Raw genomic sequence first — 23,966 nt, 5'->3', positions numbered from 1 at the left:
CTACGATAAAATAGTCCCTTAAATCTGTTTGTGTACACCCAAACTACTGAAAAGCTGAATAACAAGTTGCAGATATAAGTTAGTTCTTTCCCTCTTAATTTCGCCCAGGCCAAGTGGTAAAATATATTTTGTAAATGGCGTCCAACTACCCATAAGTCTCCACGACTTAACTATAAACTAGACACCAAAATGTTACTTCTGTACTTACTATATTATCCTTGAGTCAATTGTTCGACGTACTAACTTAATGAAGATTGAAGAATAAAGAATGAAGAAGTTGTGAACCTGTTGAAGAGTTGAAGATTGAAGGTTAAAAACGAGGAAACAAGCAGTCACACTTGAGAGTCGTCGGCGCCGAGGTCGTTAAGTCGCCGTCACGCCGTCTCTATCGCAGTCGCAACACTCGCAGCCACAAGCTCACATCCGATCTGTTCTTCACTTATTGAGAAACCTAATACTAATTCCAATCCTTAGAAATAAGGGGAAAAGACTAAGAGAGTAATGGACTTGGGCTTAGTCTTGAGTTATTGAGCTAGAAATAAACTTAAAAATTTTGGTTGGGCTAGGGCAGTGTGGGACAAGGAATTGGGAAGCACATGGAATACTTTATAAATTCGGTATTTCGGTATACCGAAATATCAAAATCTTAATACCGAGGACCGTACCGTTATACCGAAATACCGAAAATTTAATACTGAATTATACCGAAATACCGAAAAAATCGAAACTGAAATACCAAATTAATTCGGTTCGGTTCGGAATTCATTTTTTTGGATTTTATGCCCACCCCTAATATATATATTAAGTTTTGAACTCCCTTGACATATCCCCAAAAGTGTAGCTTAGTGGTCAAGGGGGTTCAAAATCTTTGAAATGTCATATGTTCAATTCTCACTAGCTACGATCTTTTTTTTCTTGAACCCCATTCGCGGAGATCCTGGCTCCGCCACTAATTGACACTCAATCTCGCTTTCTGTTGGTAGTAGGTTTTTATGACTAACCGTTGTTTTCTTTCATTGTTGATCACCTTACTGTCTTGTTATTTTTATTCTGCTTTTATATGACTTTTTGGTACTGTCCCTTCTTGTCCATATTTTCATTAATGTGGTGCTTATACTTTTCTGAGCCGAGGGTGTATTGGAAACAACCTCTCTATCCTCACAAAGGTAGGGGTAAGGTCTGCGTACACACTACCCTCCTAGACTCCACAGTGTGGGATATTACTGGGTATGTTGTTAGTTGTTGTAATTTTATAGTACATTACGGATATTATTTTAGTTATGTAATAGATTTGTAAATGATAAAAATATTAAGAATATTATTTTTGTATATGATAAACAATTAGGACTATTAATGCTCTTTATGAAAAAATAAGGTTGGCTTTGAATCTAAATCCAAAGATGATGAATGATTTTGTGCTTTTTAAGAAATTAATTTTTGGTCGCTCGATTTAGAGGCGACCTACTGATAGTAGTCCACCTGTTATCAAATTCTTCAAAATTGGGGTCTGCTATTTATAAAATTGTAATAATTGGCTATTAGACATTTTATTTTTGGGACCAGATCACAAGTTCACAACCTGCATAATCCCTTTCCATTATGTTAAATTAAATTTTCTTATACTTGATCAAATTAAATATAATTTGTGGATTTTTTTTTTCCCAACCGGTTACTCAAAAACGGAATATTCGAAAGAACAATTAGGGTTTGCTATCTAAAAAGACACAGACCCACCACCATATAAATACCTCATCTCCCACTCTTCGCCGAGTGCTGCGTACTGCTATTCTAAATCCATAGACCATTTTTCAGAACATCAAAGAAGCGAAAATGGAGCAGACTTTCATCATGATCAAGCCTGATGGTGTCCAACGTGGCCTGGTTCGTCTTCCTAATTATTTTTTGTTTTTATCTATACGCGTTTTCTGTTTAGATCTATAAGCTAAAGCTTTGATTGATTGGATTTTGTGTTTGTTTTGCTATTTTTGTTCTTTACATGTTAGAAATTGTCAATTTTGTATCTGGGTTTCTTTTTTCTTTTTCCAAAGTTCTTGATATGGCAGTTTTTCTTACCTTAGCTGTGCATTGATTTTATGTTATGGTTCAGGTTGGTGAGATAATTGGAAGATTTGAGAAGAAAGGATTCTCTTTGAAAGGTAATCTTTGCTACTCAATTATGAGAAGTATGATTGATTAGTCTTATGCTGCTTTATTAGTACTTAAAAGTTAAAACGATTTCCTTATGTGTCCGTTCCATCATTTGTAACAACACACAGACTTATGATTAGTCAGGACCCACTCCCTGATGATGCTTCTGCTGATTTGTGATTCTTTTACCTAATTGTTAAATAAAAGGATTGTAGCTCCTTTTTTGCACTGAAATAATATTAAGTAAACTAATTTGTTTCCTTTATTTCTCTCTTTTCTGTATAATTTGTCTGTACATTGGCGAGTAATATTCTTGTCCATTATATGTCCACTTTATATGTTGTGACTTGCACATTGGTTGCTCAACGGTAAAAAAAAAAGGATTTTGGAATCAGTCATTTTTTTTTGGTTTCTATTTTTGACTGTTCTGATTAATTTGTGCCATTATTTTACTTTGTTTTGGATATAGGCTTGAAGCTCATCACCGTGGATCGCGCCTTTGCTGAAAAGCATTACTCAGACTTGTCTGCTAAGCCTTTCTTTAATGGACTTGTTGATTATATTATTTCTGGCCCCGTTGTTGCAATGGTCTGGGAAGGTAAGGGTGTAGTTACCACTGGCAGGAAGATCATTGGAGCAACAAACCCATTGGAGTCTGCTCCTGGTACCATCCGTGGTGATTATGCTATTGACATTGGCAGGTAAAACACCCAGTACCCCATGTAGTTTCACTGTCTGAACATGCATTATTCTTTGCCAATAGGTAGGACTAATACTATCTAATAGGTAGGACTACTACTATCTGCTTTAGCAGCCTGCTTAAATTTTGTTATTAACATCTGTTTCTTGAGAGTTTTGTATTTTAACTAATTCACTTTAAGCTCTAATACTTTGTTATGTTGGTGATCAGCCTGCATGGATGTAATGCCCAATAAGTTGGATCTACTCCCCAAATAATAACAATAGGAGTGATGAATCCAAGACTTTAGAACACTAACTATTAATGCTTTACCAAATTCATTGTTGGTCTTATGTAGGTGGGCACTTTGTGTAGATTTATTGAAAAAATTGAAGTTGATTATTGGAAAATGGTGTTTGGCTCAAGTTTTTTCTTGCAAAAAGTTAAATTATGTTTGAAAATAAACAAGTGCTGAAGATCTGTTTCTCACCAAGAAACTCTTCTTCCACTGACAAAACACTCTCAAATCTTCAAAATCGCAACTATCCACATGTTTTTAACTTACACTAGCTTTTTTCCAAAGGATTTTTGAAGAAGACCTTTCCCAATTGTTGTCCAAATTGCATTTCTATAGACTTGTATTGGAGAAATAGTTTTGTAGTTAGCCATGCATCCCCACTGTCTATTTCCTGCAACAGCTTTGTCAATAGCAATTAGTTAGTATTGATGTAGTTGCAATTTCCCTAGTTTTATCTTGAGAAATTTATTATCCACTTTAGATTAATGAAGCCTGATTATGTTACCATTTGTCAGTTCAATGGTGTTAATGCTTATTGAGTTGGCCTAATTGGTATATTTATTTACCTTTGACCTTAACCAGCTTGAAGTCTAAGAGAACATGTTTGATTACAGGAACGTTATTCATGGAAGTGATGCAGTTGAGAGTGCAAGGAAGGAAATTGCTCTTTGGTTCCCCGAAGGAGTTGCAGAGTGGCAGAGCAGCCTTCACTCTTGGATCTACGAGTAGAAAAGTTTTATGACTTTAGAACTCTATCAATTGGCCTGCCTGTTTGGTTGTAACTTATGAATTTTGGATGTGATTTGAGTCTAGTAGTTTGGTGTTTGAGGTTCTGTCATTCCCTGTTGCAAAAACATTTAATATGTGATCAGTATTACTTTCGTGATTATTTAGTCATTTTTTATGCTTCATGTCGTCCTGTTTCAAGAAATTGAGCTTATAATTTGTTAGCTTCAATTTTTTTCTTCAAAAAAATCAGCCGAAGGTTACACAATGTTCCTATACTGTACTGTGGCTATGAAGGCTAAAGAGGGCACTTATGTTGTGCGCAGTTTGCTTTAGTTGTGGCAATTAGGTGCATTAGATGGCCATATGGATGTGAATTTGGTTCATAAAATATTGTTGCTACAGTCAGATTTGCCTGAATGAGCTTCGTTTCTGGAGCTTGGTCTCGGGCCTATTCGGGGTTTCTAGTCAACTGTGGTATTTTATTCTCAACTTACTAGGCATGAAATGGTGCTTCCCAGAGAGAGCATTCTTCTCTTCAAGGGTTACGCAAATTAGGGCTGGTAAAACACAATGCAACATTTTGGTCCCCAGGCCACTGTAACGGAGAACATAGTTAAGCCTTAAGCGGAAATATCTCTCTTTGCTCCTCTTTTGGTGTTAACGACAGACTTTATAAGTAATCTAACAAGCGGGAACCCTGATCTAGACACAGTAGGATCAATTGAGTTAGCAAATCTAATGTGCGTACAAGCATCTTTTTCCTTTTATTTTTGAATTTGGCACTATTTAAATAAAAAAGAACCTACAATAAGGTTTTCTTCCTTAAACACTAACCCGGCCAAGACTCACCAATAAGGTAACTCCGCCCTGTGTTTTTTGGATCAAATCCGGTGACAATTCTCCACTCATGTCCTTCCAGAGCTGGGTAAGTGATCTTCAAGGGCATCTCCCCGATCCATTCTTCCCAGCGCTCCTCAATCAGATCCATAACTGCTGTTGCTTTACCTTCGGGAAATCTAGGAGGACAGCTCGCCGAGCCTATGGTGGACGTCGGTTGGGTTGTCGACGATTACGACCATTCAAAGGCATTTTTCCATTAGCTGGAGTAGGAAGGGGGCTGACGTCGATAAGGTCACCAGAAATCTTTTTTTGTTTATTGGGAGACTGAATGAAAAAGGCTTTGTCAAGCAGGCATGATTGTCACGTCGATCGACAGTTGAGAAATACTATCTCCGGGGCCCTCACTTTAGGGCTATCTTTCACCGTTGACAGACATGGTTCAACGTGCCAGCCTTGACCGTCAAGTTTGAAAAAAGCTGGCCAAGCCTGTGTCACTTTCTTACGTCAGGAGAAAGGGAGATCAAAGAAGTATGGGGCCGATACGCGAAGGATCAAATCATAGAGATAGCGGATCTTAAGAGGCGGAAGAAAAGGAACCTCGGCGACCCAGAGATCGCGGAGTCCGCGCCCGTGCCGAAAGTGAAGAAGGTGAAGTTCGACAATCTTTTGAGGGAGGAGAGTCGACTGACTGACAAGGAACTGACAAAAGGGGAAAAGAGGAGTGAAACCATTCGACGGAGTTGGAAAGGACTTCGCTAATCATAATAAGGTTGGTCTCACCTTCATCCGGGGACTCGAACGAGGTATTTTGTGCTTGCCCTACTGAGAGGCTCTTCCATTCTCTCTTCACCAGACCGGGAGGTGGCTGTCACGTTACCAATTCTGCAAATTGAATCCTCTCGATAAAACGAAGGTGACTAATTTGGTGCATAATAGACGTATCGTAGGGGAATCCAGTTCAATCAAATAGGTATTGACACTTCAAAATCATCCAAAGATTGTCAAAAGGTGCAGACACATCCGTTTGCAAGTTCAATGCTTGCTGGTTTAAACTCTATTTTGGGAAAGGGACCGATTCTCCCTTTTCCTTTAAAGTTTCATATACTACGCCATCACTTCACAAATGGGCTGGCGGGCAACAACTGGAACCGTTCAATCATATGATTGCGGTAATATAAATTATACTAAATGGTATTCGAGATAAGATGAACATAGGCCACACGTTAAAGCTTAAGATATGCCAATATCCACCGATCAGTTAGTTTACACAGGTACGTCTTGGTCTAAAGTCTCTGTCAGAGCTGATCGACGGGTACCACCTTCGATTTGCTTAAACAAAAAAGGTAGTCGAAGGACAACTCTTCGATTTCCTACCACCAGTATTGAGACTACTCAGCAGTATTGCCCCTTACCAAATTCAAGACACAAGGGTACGTTGTACTTGCTCTTACATTACCAAGTTCAGGCACTGTAAAATCCCCATATTTCCTCCCCGCTGACTTCTACAAAGTAACACCCACCACCGAAAGCTACTAATGTAAGAACAAAACCAATAGATGCCTCAAAACTTGCATACAAAAGCCATTTCATTTTCTTAAATGTCACGACTACAAACACTATCGACTAAGAAGGCTGTATGAGGGTAAATCTTCCAGCCGTGTTATGTCTTCTTGCAGAAGCTCCTCTTCTAGTTGACGACGAGTAGCCTTCATGACCGTCTGCAAGAACAAATTACATTATATAAAATCACGAATGCAGGGCCTCCTACTTAACAAGAAGTAATGTAGTATGAAGAGTAAACAAGTAAACAACTAGATAAGATAATCTAGTTATGGCTAGATAAGATAATACAGACAAGTGACAGCAAGAGTTAACAAACATGGAACACAGAAACATTCTTACAGAGCTTCATACCAAAAGCGACAGTAAGTAGAATTGCAGCTATGCTCTGTTGCCAAGGAATACACATTTCTTTGATATCAAGATACATTAGCCAAAGTGAAACAACTAAGAAAAACATTTAAGTGAAAGAGGCATGAAAACTCTTTCAAACGCAAACGAACTGGATAAGACATAAGCACAGTTTGAACACTCCAAACACTTAACTAAATATCAGGAAGCCAAAAGTACATACATTGAAGTCCATATATGATGCTCGCATGGCAAGCCACTGATGATCCATCAACTTAAACGTGATGCAATATAGAAGATCAAAAGCTGACTCATTTTCTGCAAAAAGGAAACATCTTGCTTAGAGGAGCAAAGGTGCAAGTTAAACTTCACATTTCTAAAGAACTAAACCGGAATTCACCGACTCTCATTTTTCAACACAGAAGATCAGTAAAGGAACACAAAGGGCGCATCTAAACACAATAACTGAATGCATCAAAATGAAAAAGAAATTAACAGTAGTTAAGCAACACCTGAAAGAAGAGACACATCTTGTAAAAAATTTACCTGCAAGAAACTTCAAGAAAGTAGCTCCCACCAGATTTCTGGGTTTTACTGCAGAGTTAAAGCACAATTAACTAAGTGATTTCGAAACAAGTCTTCCAGGGAAAATTAAGTATATTTGGTTTGTATATATACTTGTGCATGAGAGAGTCTGCATTCTAACAACTCCTGTTTCACAAGTATTTAGATTCACAAGTCCTAGAACACTGCTTTTTGGCAAACATGAAACTGGTTGTAACAACACTCATATCTCATTTTTTTGTTAGATGGACTAATTCAGAAGCATATATACTGGAATTTTGGTTAAGACTTCAATAATTTTCAGCATATAAAAGAGAGTAGATGGTACACGTACAAGCTTCCAGATCGAGCATCTGGATAAGCATAAATGTGATGTTGACACCAGCAACAGCGAATGGGTATTCCCAAATTGCTCTATCACCTTCCTGCTTTCGGAGAAGATCCTGGAAAGATTTCTGCAAATAAAATTAGGAAAAGAGAATAAATAGATGGATCTAGAACTTTATAATGCTTGAGTGTCGCATAAGCATTTTAACTAAGTGCGAAAGATTTTAAATATTTATTTTCTGTTAAATATGATATATTTTACATTCCACACTAAATATAGTTATCTTACTTCTGAAGAACCCGTCATTCACAGTAGATAGACTCCGATTATTTCACATAATATCAAGAAGATAATGCGCTTTTTCTTTTAATAATTGTTGGTGCAGTAGACAAAATTGTTGTATCTTTTATTCATGAATGCTAGATTTAAAGGATCATAAGCAACATCACGCCTTCGTGAATCTTTCACCAACATTGAGTAGCACAAAGTCACATGTTATCACTAATAATAGACACACTCAAATATTTCACATATAATGAAGTAGATTATGTAAAGTTGCAGAGCAGCTCTAACCAGTTTTGTTGTTTCATGGATGCCAGAATTATAGGGCCACATTTCTAATTTAATTGTGCAACTTTGAAGGCCTCACATCCACAAAGTCGGTTGTTCAAAGATAATAAAATTTGCAATTTAGCAGAATTATTTTCAGAAATTCGTTAACATCTTAAGCTGTGAGCTCACTGTCTTGGTTCAGTCTTTTCTGAGAAGTATCTGATAAATCTATTTAAGTTTATCATATAGACTGTCATGGGCGGCTTTCCAGCCATGCCCCATGATCCCTTGGACGCGCCCCGTGGCGTCCTGGCCAGCCTCCCAACGCCCGTCGCCACGGTCGGCCCCGTGGTCTCGGCAGCTCCAAGTGACAAGCGCGCATGTGCCTCTGTCGCCCCACCGATAGCCATCGCCAGCGCCCAGCCACAGGCAAAAGCCAACAGCGCCGCGCGCGCAGACAATGCCGCGCGCGCAGACCCTGATGCTAAAGACAAAGTTGCTGCCAACGGACTTGCTGCTGCTTTGTAGAAGACTAAGTCCTTTTCATTGTAAATATAGAGTAGTTTTGCTGCATTTTCTTTAAGTGTGATTTTCCAGCTTTCATAGGTCTAGTCATGTAACTTTGGTTTATTTTTTTTAAGCATTATTAAGGGGGACCAAGCAATCAAAACTTTCAAGCAAGCAAACAATTCTCTGTACTGGTGTCTCTCCCCCCGACACCGTCTTGTTTTCTGTAATAGCTTTCATTCAATGCAATCAAGCTTTCTTTCATTCTCAATTCTCTTTTCTGCTCTCTTTCAATTGCTCATGACATTGGTTTTCCCGTACGGCACTGACAATCTAGTCTAGCGTACGGAGGGGACCTCAGTTGGCGGACAGCAACCGTACTGACATCGGTTGCCTAGCCTTACGTCGCCCTTCCAAGGAACTTCAGGAAGGCGCCGCGTAACAGTTGGTATCAGAGCCTAGGCTCGACATCGGACGAGGGATCACATTGCAATTACCACCATTTCTAACCATGGTGAATTATGGGGATCGCATCGCGACCCTTGAGGGAACGGTTGACGCATTACGGCCCATCGTGGAAATGGTGCCCGATCTAAAAACCAGCCTAGTGCAAAAGTTGGACGACCTGGACCGCAGACTCATCCAGGCCGAAGTTGACATAGAAAACATCAGCCGCGACTCTGAAGGAGACCGGCAAACAGCAGCCACAGAGGCAGCTGAAATTTTTGGTAAATTTGAGGTCCTCCAGCAGGAGCGTGCCGAGGATTTAGCCAACAGGGAACAAGAGGCAGACAGGGTGACTGCCATGCAACAAACCATTGACATCTTGACAGGCCAGCTCAATGTTGTCAATGCTGCTTTACAAGGCCTACTTCGAGGAGGCGGAAACCAATTTGGGGGTGGTGTGAACCTCGCCCCCATGGCACAAAAGCTGAAAATTCCTGAGCCAAAGCCATACAGTGGAGCTCGGAATGCCAAAGAAGTGGAAAATTTCATTTTCGACATCGAGCAATACTTCGATGCCGTGGGAAGCCTGGAAGAAGCTAAGAAGGTAGCAACTGCTGCCATGTATCTTCAGGGTGATGCCAAACTCTGGTGGCGGGTGAAGTACGAAGCCATCAAGGCAGGTGAAGATGCCCTCGACACATGGGCGGAACTGAAGGCAGCCATACGCCTACAGTTCTTCCCCGAAAATGTTGAGTACAATGCCAGGAGAAAGTTGCGGGAGCTCCGCCAGACCAAATCAGTGCGAGATTACGTGCGGGAATTCTCCGCGCTCATGCTGAACATCCGTGACATGGGGGACAAAGACAAACTCTTCACCTTCCTGGAAGGGTTGAAACCTTATGCCCGGATGGAGTTGCAGAGACAAAGGGTAGACACGTTGCCTAAGGCAATCCAAGCAGCAGAGTGCCTTGGGGATTACCAAGTGGAAGCCCGGAAGGATAGGCCTCAACAGCCTGTCCGAGGAGGATACAAAGGGGGCCAACCAAACACTAGTGGCCCTAGCAGAAGTGGAGGAGACCGGAGTGCACCCAAATCCAAGACTCCCTCTTCCGGCAGTACTAGTGCTGCATCTAACAACAATGATCGGGGGAGGAAGCCCCCCTCAGGATGTCGCCATTGCGGCGGACCACATTGGAATAATGAATGTCCACATGCACAGATGAATGCCCATCAAGCTTTTGAGGATGGGACGGATGACGACGCCGATGATGCGGAGCAGACCGAGCCAGTAGGTGCATTCAATGCAATTGTTGGCTCCATTTCTGAGCCCTTAGCGGGTACCAGTGCCGGTATCCGCAAGAAGAAGGACCCCTGTCCAATTGCCAGGAAAGGAAATAAGAAGGCGAATTTGAGGACTCCTCCTCATCAAGAGAGGACCCTAATGTTCGTTGACATGAAGGTAAATGGCAAGCCCATTCGGGCAATGATAGACACAGGTGCCACCCACAACTACTTAGCCTCGACTCAGGTGGAGCGTCTTGGACTAGTCGTAGGAAAGGGCAAAGGTCGTGTGAAGGCTATCAACTCACCACCTCAACCAGTGGGTGGAATAGCCAAAGAAGTACCAGTGAAGCTTGGCCCTTATGAAGGAAAGTTCAACCTGTGCGTAGTGATCATAGATGACTTTGAGTTAATCGTGGGGTTGGAATTCCTGAGACAGACCAATACCATGCCCGCACCGTATGCAGACATGCTGCTGATGATGGGGGCAAATGGGGCCAAGCCCTGCATTATTCCGTGCATTCCCATGAAGATGGCAGCCGAGAACATCTCGGCCTTGCAGTTGAAGAAGGGGGTAAAAAGACATGAACCCACGTTCCTGGCTACCCTCTGCATGGAAGATATAGAACGCTCCTCGGGTCCCATTCCTGCACCCGTGAAGGAGTTACTTCTGGAATTTGAAGACATCATGCCACAAGACATGCCAAAGCGTCTTCCGCCTAGGCGAACTGTGGACCATGAGATTGAGTTGGTGCCGGGTGCGAAGCCACCTGCCCGGGCGCCATACAGAATGTCACAACCCGAACTCGCCGAGCTTCGGAGACAATTGACGGAAATGCTAGACACAGGGATCATTGTGCCCTCTAAGTCCCCATACGGGTCCCCTGTGCTATTCCAAAAGAAACATGATGGTAGTTTGCGACTCTGCGTGGATTACCGGGCTCTAAACAAAATCACCGTGAAAAACAAGTACCCTATTCCGCTAATGGCAGACTTGTTTGATAGACTGGGTGGTGCGACGGTATTCACCAAAATAGACCTGAGGACAGGTTATTGGCAAGTTCGGATTGCCGATGGTGATGAGCACAAGACGACCTGTGTGACAAGATATGGGTCGTACGACTTCCTGGTTATGCCCTTTGGCTTGACTAACGCGCCAGCCACATTTTGCACCTTGATGAACCAAGTCTTCCGAGAATACATTGACGAATTCGTCGTGGTTTATTTGGATGACATTGTGGTATATAGCCAGACACTAGAAGAACACCTGGAGCATTTGCGGAAGGTCCTAGCCCGATTGCGGGAGCACGAACTATATGCGAAGCTATCCAAGTGCTCCTTTGCTCAGAAACAAATTGACTTCCTCGGACATGTCATCGAGGAAGGGAGGATCAAGATGGACCAGCAGAAGATTCAGGCCATTACAGAATGGCCGCCTCCTAAGGATATACATGCCTTGAGGTCGTTCCTTGGCCTATGCAACTTCTATCGGCGGTTTGTGAAAAGTTACTCCCTCATTGCAGTGCCGCTGACAGAACTTCTCAAGAAGGCCACCCCGTGGGATTGGGGCCCCAAGCGGGCAAAGGCCTTCGACGCATTGAAGATGGCTATGTCCAGTAGCCCAGTCTTGGCCCTCCCTGACTTGGCCAAGCCATTCGAAGTGCAAACGGATGCCTCCGACTATGCACTTGGTGGAGTATTGCTACAAGAAGGGCATCCCGTAGCGTACGAGAGCCGGAAACTGAAGGATGCAGAGCGACGCTATGCCGCCCATGAGAAAGAATTATTGGCTGTCATTCATTGCTTACGCCTTTGGAGGCATTATCTACTGGGAGCCCCATTCGTGGTCAAGACAGACAATACAGCCGTTAGCCATTTCATGACCCAGCCAAAGCTGAATGGACGACAGGCTAGGTGGCAGGAACTCCTAGCGGAATTTCACTTCAACCTGGAGTACCGAAGTGGAAAGACCAATCATGTTGCTGATGCACTCAGTCGGAGAGCTGATCTAGCATCGATGTGTGTTCTCGCCGCCCTAAAGGGAAGCGAAGTAACCACCACCATAAAAGACCAGATACAGGATCTACTCATCAAGGATCCTGCTGCACAGTATTTGGTTGATTTGGTAGGACAGGGCAAGACTCGCCAGTTCTACACCGAAGATGGGTTCCTGAAGGTGAAAGGGAACCGACTTTATGTTCCTAAAGGAGGAGATCTGCGACGGACTCTTCTTGCAGAATGCCACGATACTTTGTGGGCCGGTCATCCCGGCGAGGAACGCACCATGGCATTGCTTCGCCGTGCATATTATTGGCCTCAAATGGTCGATGACGTCGCTCAGTATGTGAAGACTTGTCTAGTATGCCAGAAAGATAAGTCAGACCGCTTGACGCAGGCAGGGCTCTTGGAACCACTAGCTGTACCAAAAAGACCTTGGGAAAGCGTTTCCCTGGACTTCATCACCGGATTGCCCAAGGTCGGAGATCTCACAACTATCTTGGTTGTGGTGGATCGGTTTTCCAAGTATGCTACCTTTATAGCAGCCCCACAATATATATCAGCAGAAGATACAGCTCGACTATTCTTCTCTCATGTCGTCAAGTATTGGGGCTTACCTAAAGACATTGTTAGTGATCGCGACTCACGCTTCACTAGCAATTTTTGGACCCAACTCTTTAAGTGCCTCGGGTCAAAATTGAGTCATAGCTCAAGTTTTCATCCGCAATCGGATGGCCAGACGGAGCGATTCAATGGCATGCTAGAGGAATATCTCCGGCACTTTGTGACCGGATCGCAGAAGAATTGGGTGAAGCTTCTGGATGCTGCTCAACTGTGTTTCAATTCACAAAAGAGCTCAAGTACCAACAAAAGCGCTTTTGAAATTGTTACCGGACAGCAACCGCTACTCCCACACACAGTGAACGCACCAAACATGTCAAAATCTCCTCGGGCTGCCAGCTTCTCAAAAGAATGGAAGCAAAATTTGGAGATAGTGCGGAGCTATCTTGTCAAAGCCCAAAAGCGGATGAAGAGGCATGCTGATCAGAATCGCCGCTTTGTGGAATACCAGGTGGGAGACAAAGTGATGGTCAAAATCCCAAAGCGGTACTTGTTTGCAGGGGTCCATGACCCTCGCCTATTGCAAAAATATATTGGACCCTTGTCCATTGAAAGGCGCATTGGGAAAGTTGCATACCGGGTGGATACCCCAGCTTGGTGGAAAATCCATCCTGTTTTCCATGTCAGTCTCCTGAAACCTTTTCGGGAAGACGTGGAGGATCCTTCACGAAGCCAACTCACAATACCAAGTATTCGAGGCCCCAATTCAACCGGAAAAAGGCGTGCTGAAGCTATTCTTGATGATCGAGTGATTCACGCCTCAAGAAAAGATCACCAGGAGTTCTTGGTGAAATGGCAGGGATGTGATGCAGAGGAGAATACTTGGGAGAGGGGAACAAACCTCAAAGCCTACAAGAGCCTGATTGATGATTACCTTGCAAGGAAGGCGCCGAGGACGTCGCCAACTCAGGTGGGGGAGAATGTCATGGGCGGCTTTCCAGCCATGCCCCATGATCCCTTGGACGCGCCCCGTGGCGTCCTGGCCAGCCTCCCAACGCCCGTCGCCACGGTCGGCCCCGTGGTCTCGGCAGCTCCAAGTGACAAGCGCGCATGTGCCTCTATCGCCCCACCGATAGCCATCGCCAGCGCCCAGCCACAGGCAAAAGCCAACAGCGCCGCGCGCGCAGACAATGCCGCGCGCGCAAACCCTGATGCTAAAGACAAAGTTGCTGCCAACGGACTTGCTGCTGCTTTGTAGAAGACTAAGTCCTTTTCATTGTAAATATAGAGTAGTTTTGCTGCATTTTCTTTAAGTGTGATTTTCCAGCTTTCATAGGTCTAGTCATGTAACTTTGGTTTATTTTTTTTAAGCATTATTAAGGGGGACCAAGCAATCAAAACTTTCAAGCAAGCAAACAATTCTCTGTACTGGTGTCTCTCCCCGACACCGTCTTGTTTTCTGTAATAGCTTTCATTCAATGCAATCAAGCTTTCTTTCATTCTCAATTCTCTTTTCTGCTCTCTTTCAATTGCTCATGACATTGGTTTTCCCGTACGGCACTGACAATCTAGTCTAGCGTACGGAGGGGACCTCAGTTGGCGGACAGCAACCGTACTGACATCGGTTGCCTAGCCTTACGTCGCCCTTCCAAGGAACTTCAGGAAGGCGCCGCGTAACAAGACTTATGCAAGAATGCTTATCATCCATTAAGTGTTTATCTTCAAGGTCTACCATAGAGCAAAGTAATTGATAAACACTTAACTTCTAAATTAAATGATAAATATGACATAAACTAACTGCATCACATCAGGCAATCCAACATCACAAATAATTTACCAAGTTAGATTTGAAGTCGAAGGCATAGCTTTGTGCTAATTTGAGGGCCTTAAATATACAACTTTCAAACAAAATATATGAACCAGCAAAAGTTAGGGAGGGTACCCCCCCCCCCCCCAACCAAAAAAAAAAAAAAAAAAAAATCCCGAAGACCCAGGAACACAACCATGATCTTTTCCCACCTCGCTCCATTGGTGACTCGAATCTCCAATGGTTGGAGGAGAAAGGTCCTTACCACTAGACTATCGCTTCACATAGACTTCTTACAATTTTGCTAATATTGTTAGCCAATAAGGATCTGAAATGTCAAATAATGTAAAAGAGCACGTGAAGAGTAGCAATTTCATAATCTGGCTATCAAAAAGTTATCCACTTTTACAAGAAACAAAGAGATGCATAACAGTAAAGCCATTTTTACCTTCTTGGTCAACCAACTTATAAAGCATTCGGACTAATTTATCCCATTACTGTACATTTCACCCGTTAGCACTAAATAATTAACGACAGAAATACTTTTTCCAGCTATTTCAACAAATTTTATATGCTGCTATCACCATGAAATGACTAGGTGCCTGCATGTATAACACTAGAAAGGAATACAGAGATCATCCACACATCAGGGAACCCATCCCTCCAACAACTATCATGATTTTCAGGGTTAAGCAAGTAATTAAAAATCATATCTTTTCTGTGCATAAGGAAAGAAAAACGTGCAGCAGAAGTAGTGAAGTAACTCAGGTGTAACACAACAATCTGAATAGCTACAATCTCAGGATGCAAATTCATAAGAGCTGCTTAGAAAAAAAACCTAGACCTGTCGGGTCTGCAATAGCCACAAAATCACAGTAAATCTCAACACTAAACATTAGCTTTTCCAAGTAATGTTCTCATTCTTACAAGTAAGTACATGTTTGCTTAGAAAATTTGGCTTTCTCCCACAAAAGAGTGAGGAAAGAGGACATACCGGGAAGTTCCTTGCAAAGTATAACAGATTCTCCAGCGATATAAATCCACCACCCCTACAGAATCAATCAAACAGCTTAAAAACGACCCAAGATTGCAATAGGCAGAAACGGGAAATTAATCAGAAAGATGTTGAATAAGCTCGAGAATATCTTCTTTTTTTTTCTGGCCGGAGTGAGGTGCTGATGTACCTAAAGTCAGTAGAAGGATCTTTTCCTTGCCAGCCCATTTCTTTCCACTGTTCAGATATTAAACCACGAAGTTCTTCCTCAGGAAAGGCAGCTTTCCATAAAGCTTTTAAAGCTTCCTTTAGGTAAAAAACAAAGAGAAAAGTTGAGGAATGAGAATGTGGGAAACAACCTGAATGAAATGTTAAAGTCTTAAAGATATCACCTCATAACCTTATTGCAAAACACTTACATGTCTTACACAGAAAGTACCTGGTGTTCAGGGATTGAACTATCATATGCAACATCTATACGGCTTTGTAGCCTTAGCAGACATTCCTCCTGACATTAACAAAGTGAGATAAAGCATCAGTAGCATCCAATATGTCAAAGACATTCCAAACTTCCTTACCATGGCTAAGCTATTCTTTTGCACGACATTAGAAATAAAAAAACAAGAAAATTTGACAGCGTGGACAGCCAGACACCCACTAGAGAGTTGTGGCCCATCTCATTAAAATAGAAAGCCGGAATATTTGGACAAAACACTTGTGCCTAAGACATGGCATAACTAGAAATAAAGAGCACAACATATCTGGATGCACAAAATGACACATTTGTCCAACTCAACAAGAAAAGTAAGAACAAAATTGAAAAATACAAACTACGAACTCACATAACAGGACTTCTGAGAGTCATTCCAAGAAATACAAAAAGTTCAACAGGAAAAGAACAAGTAGATCTGAAATGCATACTACTACATTGTGTTTTATGACAATTTTAGCATTCAGCAAGCAGGACATTTAAACTTCATATAAGCTCCACAAACATATTACCTGGGCTGGAGTTAAATCAAACGACGGACGAGCATCACTCTCCCTCCTTTGAGCACAAACACATGAAAGGCCTCTGCCAAGCCACGCTGCTGATCCTGCCACAACCTCCGCTGTAACAAAATAAAATGATTGTATAAAGAAAATGGGAATTCCAGATTTTTCAGTGATGACATGCTTCAATTATGAGTGGGACTGGAGCAAGGATGATACAGATGCCAGATAGAGAAGAACTTCTATCTAAAGACATGTTCACATGTGACAAGAAATTTTTAGTCATTCTCAGTATACTGTCAACACTCAACAATGACACAATTAAGCAACAAGGATTAGCTGAATCACATCATGCAATTGATAAATTATAGCACATGGCATGATAAAGGAAATAAACATACAATGTGTTCTTATGATATTTTTGCTTTGTGTGTTCCTATGATACATCCTAAACATCATGGGCTGTAGTAACACAGTAGAAATTGTAAAGGACACTTCCTGCTTGACTTAGTCATTCAATGATTACATATGTATCCTTTCTAGTATCTGATCTGATAAAAAACATGAGACTTTTAATTAAGCACTAAGGGAAACAACTCATCACGCTATGTGGATACAATCAACAGCATATTAGCAGACTGTTTCCGGCAAATATACGGGGGCAAATAATATTTTCAATTGTTTATAAAAACATTTAGTTGTACAATTTGATAAACCTACATTCAGAATCAATAAAATGGAATGAATGGTTCCAGAAAAGCTGAAAAAGCCAATATCACGTCATTTTATGTTACCCAAAATTCTAAAAATGAGCTACGCACAGATGAATAGCAATTAGCTTCAAAGGTCTAGCTAGAATTTGGTATATAGCTTGTCTAAATGTCCGAAAGGTTTTAAAATATTGAATATAGCCGTGGTTCAGCACCTGAATGATTAATTATACTACATATTTTTCTTCTACACAACCATATTCTGTTGCTAAATCGGAAAGAGTTTTCCTCTTAAGGTATGCAGACGTGTTCAAAATATGCTCCAGGGCAGGGGCAGCTTTATCTACAGTAGACTTAAGTACTGGTGAATCACATATTAACTCTATGAAACCAATCTGTTCATAACAAATGCATGAATCTGCTGATTATCCAAAAGGTAGGACACGTCACGCCAAAATTCAGGGAAAAAAGAGGAAGCAGCGGATGCAAACTCACCACAAATATCAATGCAAGTAGGCATGAATGCAACTCACTTTTCAATTCACAGATCCAAAACTTCAATAGTATAAATTTACTCCTGACATAGATAGAGACCAATCGGTAATACATACAGATAGAAATACACAAATTTTGAGGCCACAAAACAGAGAGATAGAGAGAGATAGAGAGATAGAGAGAGAGAGAGAAATGAGCGAATGTTTGTACTGTTAGGTAAAGGAATATACCAGAAGTTGAATGGCAAGTATTGCCTCTTTCAAGTCCTTGAGATATCCTCCTCACCGCCACGAACGATCCTCCTCTATCCTCCATAATACCGAAACTAAAAAACTCTTCTCTACAATATTTGCATCACATTCAACTCCTCCGATAGCAGCAGACCTCCGTCAATGGAAATGCTAACAGTTCAAAGTAACAGAACTGAGCCGATATGTACTAAGCAAAAAAATTGCAATAACGAAGTTGAATTTCTTTTACAGTTTCTCGAATAGAAAATGCGCAATTCCTCCGTTCGAATCTCGAGATCTGTTATCACGCAAAACCTCTGTACCAAGGGAGTGTATGTATATTTGTGTGTGTATTTATAGGTGCAAAAATATAGCTATATCTGAAGGTGAATATGTGTATATATAGGTAAGATGATATCTATATATCTATATATAGAGAGAGAAAACAGGAAGAGCAATATTCTCTATCTCTAGATTTTTTTTACTCTGCAACTTATTCTCCCCGAACAGATTTGTTAATGGAGAAGAGAAGAGCGAAGCAGAGGTGGGGAGAAAGAGGGTGGGTGGTTTTGTGGGGTTGGGGGTGTGTGAATGTGATATAAGCTGTTGAGCAGTTTTGTTGAGTTGGGTGGCATTCGCGTCTGTTAGAGAGGACCCCCAGGTGGGGGGTGGGGGAGCGGCGATTATTGAGAAAACGGTTACGGGTTTGAGTAATGGGGGGTTTAATTGCAGAATTATAATTAAAATATAAAAACCAGATAATTACTATTAAAATCAGAAAATTGAACGCCGATTTACAATTTTTCGTCAAAGCTGGATAGAAATTTGTGAATTAATTACGACTATTGTAGGAATTTGCATCTTTTCATAATATTTTTACTTGATCAACTCAAATTTGAATAAAACTTGATGAAAATGTTTGGTCGACTAATACGTCTAATCCAACTAGTGTATTTTGACTTGATGGTCAAGTAGAGATGTTTTGGGAATTTTGTTACTCTACACTCCTAATGGGATTTTATATTTTTGCTCTCCTTCTTATAAGGAGACTCCTTGGACGTCGTTTGGTTGAAAAATAAGTTATTTCGGAATTAATTATTCCGAAATTGTTATCTCAACTTCTATAGGGATAAAATTTACGATTTTATCCTAACGAAATGTGAAATAAACTAATATTAAATTTAATTCTGAAATTAAATGTCTCTTTATCCCGTACCAAACGAGCCATATTAGAAGGATAACTTCTCATTTTCAGGCTCTAGATATGTACATATATTCGGCAAAATATGAGCTATGTGGGAGCTTTGAAGGGACAAATAGACAAAAAAGATCTAGAATTTGAAGTTTATGAATGCATATAACGGCTTCAAGTTAATATACAATAATAATTGAATTTACGTTCAAATATTTATAAATATTTGATAAATTTCTTAATACATTTATAAAGTTCAGACAAAAGTTATCACGATTCATAGCTAACACTATAGCTCCCCCTTCAAACAAAATAAGCCCAACCTGATTGAGCTATAAACCTTTTGTTTTGTTCTTTTCAAAAGCCTTTTATAAACTTTTATCTTTCTCTCCTCAAAAGAGCTTTCTCCGGAGTTGAAATTAGCAAAAAGGTAATATAAAGGTGGGTAAAGAATAACATACTGGTGAAACCTATATTATGTTTCAAACTGATGTTATGTCACTAAAAATTGACAATGCATTTTGTGCAATACACTTGGTTATATCAATAGTTGTTTCTTTTTAAAGGAAAATTCGTTTTCTCTTAGCGTCACTAAGAACGCAGTATTTACCAATTATTGTGTGTAGATCGTGGCGGAGCCACATATACTCAAGGAAACTGACATCCCTTCTTCAAAAAATTACATTATGTATTTAGATAGAATTATTTTTAATGTATATACACTATCTTGATTCATCCCTTGGCTTTTTCCGGAGTTCTTTATATTTTGACCGGTCTTTAAAAATCTTAGCTCCGCCATTACCCGTAGAGGTCACTATTTGTTTAAGTTATTAATTAGTATAGTTTATTATTTGCCTTCATTTGAGAATAAGTTTTGTTATTAAACACATGAGGACAATAATTTAAAGGTAGCTGTTAGAGAATCTAGCAGAGGACCAGTGTTGAATACTAATGAATATATAAGTGCATGAGCATGAGACATGAGGGATTGGAGGAAAAATTTTTTTAATCACATGGGATGTTGGTAGAGAGGGATCCTAACTTTGATAGGAAATACTTCATTTAAAGTACTTTTGACCCTACAATACTCACTATATAATTTGTACTTGTGGGTTACACATATTTTCTGATGAATGATCAAAACATCCAAATCAAATCAATGCTATATATGCCCTACAAGCATGGGTTCTTCAAAGTATGTTAGTGAGATTGCTTTGCTTTGGAGGCAACTATACTATGCATTATTAAAAAACTTACGATACATATACTGATCATAAATAATTTTTTTACTGTAAATGAAATTTAATTGGATATGTATAACATGTCGTTTTATATTATTGTAGGTCAACTTAATCTGATGGTATTAAAATTTTATTCATTGTTAGCTAGTGTGTAGAACTTAATAGGTACTGCATTGTTATAGTTATGGTATTTAAAGATATATTATTAGTTTTTAAGAGTATTTCTGTTCAAGTTTACAAGAATATCTTGCAAACTGTGGATGCTAAAGAATATTTATAGATCATAATGCTATCACAGGGCTCAAGATTAAGCAGTGAGTGAGCAAGTTCAAATTAGGTGCATGTTATAATTAACTTTCTAATAAACTATGTGGTCCTTAGCAAATTGAGAGTTTATATTCTAGTTCAAGGATCGATTGAAAAACAACAAACGAAAAAAATATGATGAATCAATATAATTGTTCAAAATGTATAACATAGTAACATATTGGAAATAACTTTTGGTTTGGAGCTCTCATGACTTTTCATGTGCTAGGCATGTTGTGGTCCAATTTAGGTTCCTTTGTAATCCTTTTTCCTTTCTAATCCTCTCATACCATTCCTCATCAATTTCACATTCATCTTTTTTCCTACCTTTTTGAAGTGGCTAACAGCAAATTATCCAAGCAAAACAACAACTATGAAAAGCTAAGATACTGAAAAATAAATTTATAATTCAAGGATTTATATATCTTCCAAAGGGAGCAACGGCACAACGATAAGATTTTTTTTCAAAAATTAATGTATTTCCAGTGGCCGTTTTAGATGCCCAAACACTTATGGAATATTCACGTTCGACCAGCAATAACAAAACCACTAACAAGATGAAATAAAGCCTTGAATCTAGTCCTCCAAAATTTCCCTTTCATGTTTGGTTCTGTACCAAATAGAAATGTCAATATTGTGTCATATTCCATTTGGTCTAACATATATAGCTGCTCGAGCTTGGATGCTTGTGAATGGAGACGGCCACTGGGCTACTTACCATATTTATATCACTGAGATTTGGTGAAAGTTACAAAGCCACGTATTGAAGACTATCTAAGCTTCAAATTTCAACATCGTTGTGTTGGATAAAAAGGGCAGTAATCACTTAACATTAGGCCATTTGGACCCTTTTTCGGTAGGATATGAAATCATCATCCTACTGTTAAAACCTTTTGGCGTCGAAAAATTATATTGAATAATTAAATAATTATTTTATAAACTATATATATTGAATCTTTTTGACTTTTTCTAGTATATTTATTTCTTTATAGTTTGATTTTTCCAATAAATTTTTTGGCTCAACCACACTTCACGTAGGTTCCAACGTGTGAAAAAAGCTAATGACACTTTCCTTTTACTGTTGCACTTTAAAAATACTTGAATCAATTCATGTTCCCATCGAAACTTTGAGATTTCACCGTCATTAATTTATGATGACCTTCCGCCTTCCACCTCTTAACCGTGAATACGATTTTCAACCTTATGATGATAGATAATTGAGAAGTGTATTTTGTATAACATGATACTCTTATTTTTTAATTTTTAATTTTTTTTCTTTAAGGTTAATTATAGGAGTATGTTTCTATCCCGGTCCATGTTATTTTCCGTTTTGGTAAATTGAGTTTCTTCCAAAATATTTGATATTTTAAACATTAGATGTTTTTTTTCTCTTCAAATTCACCCAACTACTTTGTTTAATGGAGTATCTGAGACGTTTGAGAGAGAAATAAATGATAATTTGACTTTTATAGCTATGATATTGAATATCTTTTTTAAATGATAGAAAAAATCTTAAAAGATAAATAATATGAATATACTGTAGTATTTCCCGTGGAGTAACTAATTCATGATAATTCAGGCCAGCTGAAAATGTCAAGAAACTATTACAAAAAGGCCAACTGGCAGATAATGAGTAGTAACATTCGGCCCTTAAAAACAAAGAAGGGACTACATGCTACCAACTCTTTGTTATAGTAACTACATATATAGTGAAAAATAAGGGCTAGTGGCCAAATTTGTAATAAACTCTAGAAGCATAAGATTCTAATATCGCCGTTTTAATTAGGAGATGTCTTTCCAAGACGTATTCTATAAATGATTATAAGATGAATTCTTTAAGTATTCTTTTCTCGGCTATGAATAATCCAAAAAGATCTAAATTTTAAATAGGTATTATTACTTTTTGTCTCCGTCAAAAATTATTTACATTTTGTACCCGAAAAAATATATAAAATCAACCTGCTTTGTTAGATCAACAGCCCTATTAGAAATTATTTTCTCTAGAAGAAATTAAACTAAAAAGGCTATCCATATAAAACAATTGTTTGTTAGTTGTTATATGGATTTTCTTTTTCTAAAATTAAATCAGAGGCATATCCAAACAACTAGGATAATATATTATTCATCCGATGATTAGAATATACGAAGAAGTAAAATAAAACAAAAATTTTCTGGCATATTAAATGAAAGAATCCTTGGGATTCTTTTGATCTACTACGTATATGTTATTTTATGAGTGGCACAAAGTTTTCATTGTCCTTGGTAATTGACATATTGGCATATAAGTCTTGAGATCCAAACTAGACTAGGTCAAATTTAGATGTGCTTTCCATGTACTTCTTACTAATAACAATATTTAGAGAGTATTTTTTATTTGCAATTTCTTTTTTCTTGGGAAAGAAAAATAGCACCTGATGACTCATCTCCTTGTTCATAGGTAGCTACGATCAGTTATCGTGTTTTCTGGTGCTGGGTGCTGGGTGGGGGTGGGGTGGGGGATAAAACCCGTGAAGCTTCTGACAATACAAATAACAAATGACTACTTAATTTCACGCATCTTGAATTTTTGAGTTGATCCATTCCATTTTTAGTTTTGTTTACCCGAAAAACGGATAACAACGAAATTTATACGCGGTTTTAAGGATACGCAATATAACTTGATATAAGTAGAGGGTATATATATATATATATATATATATATATATATATATATATATATATATATATATATATAAATTGAGTTGTTCTACGACCCTCGACCGAATGATGTTGGCCGAACTACATGAATCAATTAACACACGTTTGAGTCTTATTCATGAGTGCAGATATTACATGTGCATCGTTATGGGGCTGCATGATCCCTTTTGCGTCCTCGTCGTTGAAGGACAAGGTTCCTTCTCGTATGTAATCCCGAGTTCGCTTCTCCCTTGTCATCGACACCTTGGTGCTTTTTAACACCGGCCCTTGGGAATATCGACCCCTCCGACAATCATGTGAATAACATGTTGCGGTTCTTCTTGGGGATCGGTTTGGGAGCCGCGCTCGGGAGGGGAGGGGAGGGATTCTGTACGAACTTTTTGGAATCCAAACCCTTCAATATTGATGGTGCCTCCGGGATATGATCAACCCTGAAATTATAAATTTTCACCTTTTTG

At 39.6% G+C, this 23,966-nt stretch overlaps 2 protein-coding genes across 3 annotated transcripts; one reads left to right on the top strand and one right to left on the bottom strand.

Annotated features, from left to right (window-relative positions):
- Positions 1-1,769: 1,769 nt before the first annotated feature.
- Positions 1,770-4,035, top strand: LOC107790563 (nucleoside diphosphate kinase 1). Its single transcript, NM_001425875.1, has 4 exons — positions 1,770-1,881; positions 2,108-2,156; positions 2,618-2,849; positions 3,740-4,035. Exons 1-4 carry the CDS (start codon positions 1,831-1,833, stop codon positions 3,852-3,854), a joined length of 447 nt encoding a protein of 148 aa, NP_001412804.1. The 5' UTR covers positions 1,770-1,830; the 3' UTR covers positions 3,855-4,035.
- Positions 4,036-5,858: 1,823 nt separating this feature from the next.
- On the bottom strand, positions 5,859-18,662 carry LOC107799602 (uncharacterized). 2 transcript variants are annotated; one of them, XM_016622741.2, is made up of 10 exons: positions 18,073-18,559; positions 17,843-17,924; positions 16,647-16,756; positions 16,084-16,152; positions 15,835-15,950; positions 15,645-15,699; positions 7,504-7,624; positions 7,152-7,199; positions 6,829-6,923; positions 5,859-6,412 (listed from the first exon to the last, which is right to left on the bottom strand). In XM_016622741.2, the coding sequence occupies exons 2-10, from the start codon at positions 17,865-17,867 to the stop codon at positions 6,311-6,313; spliced, it is 741 nt and encodes a 246-aa protein (XP_016478227.1). In that variant the 5' UTR covers positions 17,868-17,924; positions 18,073-18,559; the 3' UTR covers positions 5,859-6,310. The 2 variants fall into 2 exon arrangements, with proteins under 2 accessions (XP_016478227.1, XP_016478226.1); XM_016622740.2 differs by lacking the exon at positions 17,843-17,924 and having other exon boundaries at positions 18,073-18,662.
- Between the last annotated feature and the right edge of the window lie 5,304 nt (positions 18,663-23,966).

Source organism: Nicotiana tabacum, chromosome 19 (genome assembly GCF_000715075.1).
Source record: "Nicotiana tabacum cultivar K326 chromosome 19, ASM71507v2, whole genome shotgun sequence".
NCBI classification, from domain to species: Eukaryota; Viridiplantae; Streptophyta; class Magnoliopsida; order Solanales; family Solanaceae; genus Nicotiana; species Nicotiana tabacum.
This window is presented reverse-complemented; position numbering and strand designations above follow the sequence as displayed.